Source organism: Poecilia latipinna, unplaced genomic scaffold (genome assembly GCF_001443285.1).
Source record: "Poecilia latipinna isolate Pla-1442-1.1 unplaced genomic scaffold, P_latipinna-1.0 Scaffold423, whole genome shotgun sequence".
In the NCBI taxonomy this organism is placed as follows: Eukaryota; Metazoa; Chordata; class Actinopteri; order Cyprinodontiformes; family Poeciliidae; genus Poecilia; species Poecilia latipinna.
In genome coordinates, this window is record NW_015113039.1 from 82,587 (window position 1) to 91,648 (window position 9,062).

A 9,062-nucleotide genomic window follows, 5' to 3' on the forward strand; every position below is an offset into this window, starting at 1 on the left:
TTATTTTTTGTTAAAATTTTGTGGCAGTGGTGTCTTTTATATTTTTTAAAACAAAAAAAAACCGGCAAAAAAAAAAAAAAAAAAAAAAAAAAAAAAACAGGATAATGAATCCGCAACAAGATTTTACAAAAACATACCATTTCTAAAAGTTTACTGGAAAACAACCAAATTCCTCTAGGTGTGAACTGGGCAAATGACCTGGCATGAAGTACAGAAACTGAGGTTTGCCTTCTTTCAGCCCCTCTAATCTGAGTGTGCGTATTGCTCAGGTTTGAAGGGTTGAAAGAAGGCAAAGAAAAATATGCAATAGGAAATATAACAAATGACCAAAATCAGAGCAGCTGATTTGTTTTGATCAACTTACCAGATCCAGTGTGGTTTTCTCCAGGATGTCCACCATCTTTTCCAGCTTGGTGTTTGCAGTAAAGATGAAGTCGTCGTCCACCCAGAGCACATACTTGGTAGTCACTTGAGACACTGCCAGATTTCTTCCTGCAAACCAGCCCTGCAAAGAGAGACTGACTTACTTTGACTGAATCATTATACTTTTACTAGAACATAGGATCAAGCTAACTTTTTACCTTTCCAAATGGCATAAGGTATTGCTCAATATGAGGGCCGGTCACTGGTTGGGGGTGTTTGTTATCATCCGCTATAATTATGAGGACGGTGGGATAAAACTCCCTTATGCTGTCGATGAGATCTTTGAGTTTGTCGTAGCGCAAAAAGGTCTTGGTAGCGATGGTAACCAGAGAGGTAATGTTTTCCCCTGAGTGACAACAGAAACAAAGCAAATTATAAACATGACAGAAAATGCATTCTACTATGAAATTGTTTTTTAATGATTTTTAACAATATGTGCTCACAAACCTGTACTTTGTCCAGAGTTGTAAAGTTTCGGAACAACTCTGTGTCCAACCTTGATGGTGAAAAATGACTGGTGGCCTTTGGTCTTAAACTGAACTGCCGGATGAAGCAAAAGCTGATAAGTGAAAGTACATAAGAGGCAATGAGCTTATTAAAGAATAAAGGCACAACAAATTATTCTTACTCATATTTCCTGAGCATGATGGTCAAGAATTTAGAGTAAAGTGGTTCACATCTCAAAATCTTCTAACCGATCAGATTATCATCCTAGCTACGTAGAGGGAAACGTTTCCACATACACGTTTCCCTCTACATCAACAAACCCTCCAGGGTTTGGTATTGAGAAACATTCCCAGATCATGATGCTGCCACTGATGTTTACAGTGATGTACTCTCGGGTGTTCTCCTTTGTCACCAAATGTGACACTGTTAGCTGTAGCAGACAAGTGGCTGCTCAATTATGAAGTCAATTAAAATTCATGCAAACACTTATTTCACGCAATGTAATATAAAGATCTGTTTTAACTTTTATATCCGTCGGATTACACTGACAATTGTTTTACAAAATACGAACACATCTGAGGGGTGAAAACTATTTGTAGACATTTTAAAGATTGTTGCACTCGATTCCTTGAGACATCTCTTGAAAATGTGTTAATGTTGTTTAATGCTTAGGATTCTCAATTGGCTTGCATTCTCTCTATGCGTCTTTCTTTTCCACCTCCATGTCATTTACATTTGAAATAAACACAAAGCAATTTCTATTAAAGTTTCATATCAAATCAAATCAAATCTAATTTTATTTGTAGAGCACATTTCAGCAGCAAGGCATTTCAAAGTGCTTGATCAAGCCCTTGATATATATAGTGTGAGTGCAGAATCTTAGCGGAAGCTGCAATGCTGCGGTTGTGACAGTAAATGTGATGGACCTCGCCTTGGCACTCAGGCATCTCATTTCACATCTAAGTACCACACAGCCGGAAGTGACACAGTCTACAAAAAGAAAACCGAGTAAAAAAAAAAAACAGAAAAAAAAAAAAAAGCAGGAATGAGAATTCGTTTCTATTTGGCCCAAGAGAAAGAGGAAGTTCTCCTTTGATTTGGAATCAAAGGAGAACTTCCTCAAGTGTTTTAAAAATCACTCCTGCCACGGTGTCATAATGTTAAAATGTGAACTTTACCTAGGTCTGATGTCATCGGATGAAATATGGTGTTGGTATACGTGACAAACTGGAGCTGCCTGTTCAGAGCGGAGAGAGCCGGGCTCGACAGTGAAATGTGCTTTTCGCCCATTCCTTTAACAGAGACCCTGTCCACTGTGGCAGCAACGTCAAAGGTCCCCATTGTCGCCGTCAAATTTACCTGTTTTTAGACAAGATTTTTTTTAAATAAATATAAGCCACTTAAAACAATCTGTAAAACAATAATAAAAGTTACCGTATAGCTGTTTCTGCCTTCCAGCCTGAGACCCAGACCTGTGGAGAGAGTGGTGATGTGGATGGAACGCATTAATGGAGCAGAAGACGAAAATAAGTTCACTAGTAATTAAACTCATGATTGGACATTAAAGTGAACTGTTTATACCACAGTTTCTGACACTATCACATGTAATTAAGTAATATCACCTGGGATGATGATTGTTTTGAGGGGTTGCACCTTCACTCCCTGGGTAGGATACTGAAGAGGATTGTCAGCCTCGGCTATAACGAGCATATCTGCTGGAGAGTGGGACCTACATGCAAATAGGAAAAACAGGTTGTTCTGACTGGAGCTATTGAGTTGACCAGGCCAACCTCTTTTTTAAAGTGACACTGTTAGCCTGCTGATGCCTCCACACTGATAGCAGAAATACATTCACACAGAGCACAGAAAGTTTCAATTTACATGACTCAAGCATTTCCATCAAGTGCCAATGCAAAGAGGTACTATTAACTGATCAGATTAATTAAATAATGACATGCAATAAAGTTCCTTTACCTAAAATAATAAACTAAAGAACAATATTCTACTTTCTTCATTATTTGACCAATTAAAAACCTTGAATATCCTATTTTTTTTAGATAGCAACACAAAGTTTACTTTTGGTGTTGTAAAATAATAATAATAATAATAAAAAAAAGATAATTTAACAGTTGAATTACTCAAAAGTCAGATTTCTTTTTCAATGTCCTTGTGATGAAGTATTAATTGTTAATGATGCGCAGCCTGGTTTTTCATGCCGCTATGATTAAGAGCCATTTGTGTGAGCTTCATAGATCAGTGCTCAATCTGTGGTATTGGAGGAAAGGTTTAAAAAGTCCTGAAAAAACTAATAGCTTTCATTGTGAGAGCAGTTGGTTGCTGCAAAGCCAAGCAGTATACAGGAAGCTGCACTCTGAAAATCGACTTATTGATATCCTTTGAAATACTCTCACTTTCATTGGCGTGTGACTTTCTCTAAAAACAAGATGCAGCCTGTTTGCCTGTCAGACAAGGAATGTTGATCAACTGATCAAACCGTGAACATGTTTCCACATGTGGTGACGCATATCAGATAAATAAGTCTAAACTAGATCCCAAATTCTTCAGAGCACACACTGCGCATTGAGATGAGAGAAGGGTTTGGTCACAGTACTCTTATCTTTTATTTTTACCTTCTCAAAAACTGGTGGTACTCCTCTGCTCTCTGTCGCTTTACACTCTCAGGATCAGATTGCATTGCTAAGAACGCCTGCTGGAGGTTGTGAGCCCAAACACGAGGGAAGAGTAGATCGGAGAACGGTAAACGCAAGGTTTCCTCTCCGGCCTGGCACACACATGCGTTCTGAGGCAACTGGCTGTGGGAGACGTTGACGAAAATTAGTTGGTCAAGGATGAAAAGACAAATTTACAGTTAACGAAAAAAGGAATAACATTGACACCTTGCCACATTTTCTTTGATCTTGTAGGGAATGTCAGAATAATCAGCCATGATGCGTTGACTTTTCTCACTGAGCAGTTTTTGGATTCGACTGCTTTGTCTTTGTTGTATGTTGCCTTCTAAGGTGTCTGAAGAGCTCCAAAGGTAATTGAGGACAACCAGCAACACAGCAAGAAACAGACTCACTTTCAGGCCCCATCTGAAGTTAAAATGCATCTGGAGAAAAATGACAGGAATATTAAAATGACATGATAGAAACACATAAATGGAGATAGAGGACATTATATCGTTTTACAAAGCAGGATTGTAACTTTTCTCCCTATAAAGAGGAAGGTTCTCTCCTAGGGATGAGTTTTACCTGCTGGAAATCTGCTAATGACAGAAACTAGAAGATTTCACAATTGACTTGGCCTGCTAGTGATCTGACAGTTTGAAATCAAAAGTCTCATGTTTTCCTGATCAGTGAATGGACCACAAATAAGACTTTACCATAGCTGTTCAGTGTAAATATATTTGTAAAAAGCAGCAGTCGATGCAGATAAAGTTTGAACTCTGCTGTTGATCATCTTTTGGTGTTATTGTTTAGATATGTGCAAAACACGCTAAATGCATTTTTTGGCATTAAATTAAAATAGATAACTTCAAATGGCAATCTGTGGTCAAGTAGCAAAATATTTACTTTTTGAATAGCTTTCTTGTGTTACCTGGCTTATCAAATTTGATATAATGGATATAATGTGTCTTATTCTATAATGTTAACCTGCTTTAACCAGAAAATTTTAAGGACAGAGATGCTTTAATTCAAAATTAACTTGCTGGTATCACTCATTTTAAGTCTTATAATGAAGTGACATCAAATGAACTGCTAGTCTCTTGCAGCAGCAGCACAGGTTGCATGCTCTATAGTCTACACTTTTCCTGCAAGCAACACAACAAAGACCATCTATTCTCATCTATTCTATAATCTCAAACATCTATTCAGGCAAATTGGAATGTAAATAAATTAGACTGTATTTAATCACTAGCCCTTCTCAAATAGATATTCTTGTTCATAATGTTACTTTCTCATTGCATGTAGCATTAGGCAATGTGGGCTCCTTTGCCTCATACTTGTGTGCTGTAAAGGCAGAATGTGGTGACATGTGAAGTGTACAAATAACTTTGCATAACTCACAGAGTAGACTCTGACTACTCTGACTATGAAGTGAATAAGAAAACAGTGGAACATGTTCTGAAAGGGAAAGTCCAGGAGCTAAGCATAAAGTCGTAGATAGAAAGGTTGAATGAGGCATACTGGCAGCTATGGCCCTTCACTGAAAGATTCAGTCAGATTTATGAGGGTTTGTAGAATACTCTTCATGGGCATTACATTCAGTCCACAAGGATATTCATAAACTTTTGGTGAACATCATACATCCATTATTTATTCATTCATCCTGCAAATCAATTCATTTTTCACAAACTGTGCACAAACCTCAGTGTCGTAGTGTTCGAACGCTGTTTGCCTTTCAATAAAGACAAAGGTCGACCAGCAAATTAGATGCAAATAGTGGATGGCTAGACAGAGAGGGAGAGTGAAACTGAAACTCGTTGGATCAGTTTTACCCGTAAGGCTAATTGTTTCTAGCTGTGTAACTAGAAACAACCATTTAAGATTTTTTCTCTGACAAAACTCTAAAAGGTTCTGAGCCACCTAAGCACATAAAGTTTACGCTGTGAATCCGGGGAGGTGTCCGGGTTTCCTAGTGCAGCGGTTTCCAAACCTGTTCCTCCAGTAGCGCTGGAATGCTGCCCATTATGTTTTAGATGTGCCTCTGTTTCCGTATCACTGATTCAAATGACTGCAGATCTCCTCTGCAGCCTGGCAGCCACCAAATGCTGCAGAAGCCTCTTGATAAACTGTTCATTTAAGTCAGGTGTTTGGAAGCAAGAAGACACCTAAAACATGCAGCGCAGGGCTACTTGAAGGTGTGTGGTTTGGGAACCACCGGCTTAGGGTGACCATGTTTTGATCCCCCCCCCCAAAAAAAAAAAACAAAAAGAGGACACTTGACCCAGTCCTGAAACAGACTAGGGACGCACAATATCAACGTTGGTCATTTTCTAACAAAATTAGTATCAGTTTAATACAAAATACAAAAACAAAAACTGGAACAGTTATTTCTACCGTTGTATCATTTGTAAATGTGTTTCAAGAGGGGGATATGGTTGACCATATGGCACTTGTTTAGTCATGTGTAGAGACTGACCAATGCAGGTTTTTTAAAGCTGAGGCCGATACGAATCATTTTGACATTAGCCTAACCGATCTCTCATATGTGCTGCCTATTTTGTGTTGAGCCAATTCTTGCATGTAGCAAGAATGCTAATGTACAAAGCCTATATTGCTTTTTCTTCCTCCATTTACATGACAAAAATGACATAATGAAAACAAATGTTACACAAGCATCAACTTAAAGCTGGAGAGGCGAAAATTAGGGGTGCACCGATTGCAGTAATTGCACATTACCGATCTTTTAAAAAGCCTAACCTGCCGATTCTAATTTTGGCCAATACCATTCTTTTGTCTGAAAAATTATTGTTAACATGACTTGGTGGGCTGGTGTATTATTTTTTTCTACAACACAGATAAACATCTCTCATAGTAGAGCAAAGGACACTGATTGATTTTAAGAAATTTTGACATGGTTTATAAGATATAAAAATCGTCCAATCACCGATCTCCCATAACTAAGGAAATTGGCACAGATAAATCGGCTGGTCAATAAATCGGTGCCCCCATAGAGAAAATGGAAAGAGGAAATGTTAGGGTAGAAAATAAATCAACGTATGTTTTAAAAAAGTGAAATGTATACCCAAACAAACCATGATGTGATAATTGATCAGTTATGATGCTGGTCAAAAAATGTGAGTATCATGAAAAAGTTTATTTAAATCAGTAATTCCATTCAAAAAGTAAAACTTGTATATTATATTCATTCATTCATTCATTACGTACAGACTGACATATTTTAAATTTTCATTTCCTTTAGTGTTGTCAATTATAACTCGCAACTGATGAAAACTCCAAATTCAGTATCTCAGAAAATTTTAATATTGTGAAAATATTGAAGAACCCTGGTACCACTCCAATCAGCTAAGTAACCCAAAACACCTGCAAACGCTTTTAAATTGTCTCTCAGTCCAGTTCTGCGGGCTACACAATCATGGGGACGACTGCTGACCTGACAGTTGTCCAAGAGATGACCTTTGACACCTTACACAAGAGGGCAAGACACAAACGTCACTGCTAAAGAGGCTGTCTGTGCACAGAGCTCTGTGTGCAAACACATTCGATGAGAGGTGAAGGGGAGGAAAAGATGTGGTAGAAAAAACGTGGATTTGTAATAACCGCATCCTGGAGGGGATTGTGAAACAAAACCCATTTAAAAATGTGGGGAAAATTCGCAACGAGTGGACTGCAGCTGGAGTCAGTGCTTCGAGAACCACCACACACAGATGTGTGCAAGACAAGGGTTTCGCCTGTCGCTTTCCTTGCATCAAGCCACTCTTGAACACGAGATGGCATCAGAAGCGTCTCACCTGGGCTGAAGACACACAGGATTCGACTGCTGCCGAGTGGTCCAAAGTTATGTTCTCTGATGAAAGTAAATTTTGCATTTCCTTTGGAAATCGAGGTCCCAGCCTCTGCAGGAAGAGAGGAGAGGCAGAGAATCCATGTTGCTTGAGGAACAGTCAAGCTTCCGCAGTCAGTGATGGTTTGGGTCCCGTGTCATCTGCTGGTGTTGGTCCACTGTGTTTCCTGAGGTCCAAGGACAATGCAGCCACCTTCCAAGAAGTTTTACGGCACCTCATGCTTCCTACTGCTGACCAACTTTATGGAGACGCAGATTTACTTTTCCAACAGAACTTATGACCTGCACACAGTGCCAAAGCTCCAGTACCTGGTTTGAGGATCATGGTATCCCTGTTCTTAATTGGCCAGCAAACTCACCTGACCTTAATTCCAAGGAAAGGTCAGGTGAAGAGGAAGATGTGATACACCAGACCCAACAATTCAGAAGAGCTGAAAGTCAGTATCAGAGCAACCTGGGCTCTCGTAACACCTGAGCAATGAGATTGATCGGCTCCATATCACACCGCACTGCTGCAGTAATCTGGGCAAAAGGAGCCCCGAGTAAGTACTGAGTGCTGTACATGCTCGTACTTCTCATGTTCATACTTTTCAGTTGGCCAACATTTCTAAAAATCATTTTTTCGCATTGGTCTTAAGTAATATTATAATTATCTGAGATAATGAATTTGGGGTTTTCATTAGTTGTCAATAATAATGGTCAACATTAAAAGAAAAAAAAAACATTTGAAATGTATCAGTCTGTGTGTAACAAATTAATATTATACAAGTTTCACTTTTTGAATGGAATTACTGATTTAAATAAACATTTTCATGATGTTCAAATCTTTTGACCAGCACCTGTAAAACTAAAAAGTTCAGCATAGTAAAAATACCCCTAAGAGTACATTTGTTTTTCAAAAAGTATATGCAATCGAGTAAATGTAACTAGTCACATTTACTCGAAGCTTGTATTCTTTGGACCACTCGGCAGCAGTCGAAGTTTCTGCCCTCCTCAGGGGAACAGAAGGACATGGTGAACGGTGAGGAGAACCGTCTGCATTGTGAGCGGCACCAGAACTCCTGGACGGATCTCCTTCAGGAAGAAGCAGCCATCAGCAGAGAGACGGCCGACCTCCACAGAAAAGAGTTGAGCCAAAGATAGCAGCCTTTTTATTTTCTTAAACCCACCACACACAGATGGTATCGCTTTCCTGGCGTTGTGGCCAGGGCCGTGCAGAGACCACTAAAAGGGGCAGGTGCTGAAGCCCCTCTAGCCCCCCTCTCTGCACGTGCCTGGTTGTGGCCATGCTAAAAACCTCTGCACACTCAACTTTTATTGAAACACAGACAGCTTTTCAATAATATTCCGGTGTATTGAATATGACAATCAGTTTGTGCTGTCTGTTAAACAGAACATCCAGAAATGTGATGAACTTCAGAGTGAAAATAACACAATGAGATGAAAACATTTGTCTATATTGTACTGCTATAAAGACATTAACGCTGCCCTGCACATTTTAAAGTGTCTGTTCCAAAACAGCTGATACAAATGATAGCATTAGCTCACCCATCCCATCCAGAAACCTGTCAGTGTCTTTGTGAGACTGTTTTTTTTTTTTTTTTTTTTTTTTTTGCCCTTTGAATAATGTTTCTTTTTTTTTTTTTTTTTTTTTTTTTAAA

General features: G+C 39.0%; 1 protein-coding gene across 1 annotated transcript in view; it reads right to left on the reverse strand.

The window, feature by feature from the left end:
* LOC106950804 (beta-1,4 N-acetylgalactosaminyltransferase 1-like) overlaps positions 1-9,062 on the reverse strand; it is a 22,055-nt gene that overhangs the window by 8,650 nt on the left and 4,343 nt on the right. The window contains exons 2-9 of the mRNA XM_015037893.1: positions 3,768-3,982; positions 3,501-3,683; positions 2,493-2,599; positions 2,305-2,342; positions 2,049-2,229; positions 871-963; positions 582-769; positions 365-505 (exon numbers count right to left, since the gene is read on the reverse strand). Of these exons, the coding sequence (XP_014893379.1) occupies positions 365-505; positions 582-769; positions 871-963; positions 2,049-2,229; positions 2,305-2,342; positions 2,493-2,599; positions 3,501-3,683; positions 3,768-3,982 (1,146 nt within the window). The remainder of the gene's footprint in view (positions 1-364; positions 506-581; positions 770-870; positions 964-2,048; positions 2,230-2,304; positions 2,343-2,492; positions 2,600-3,500; positions 3,684-3,767; positions 3,983-9,062) is intronic.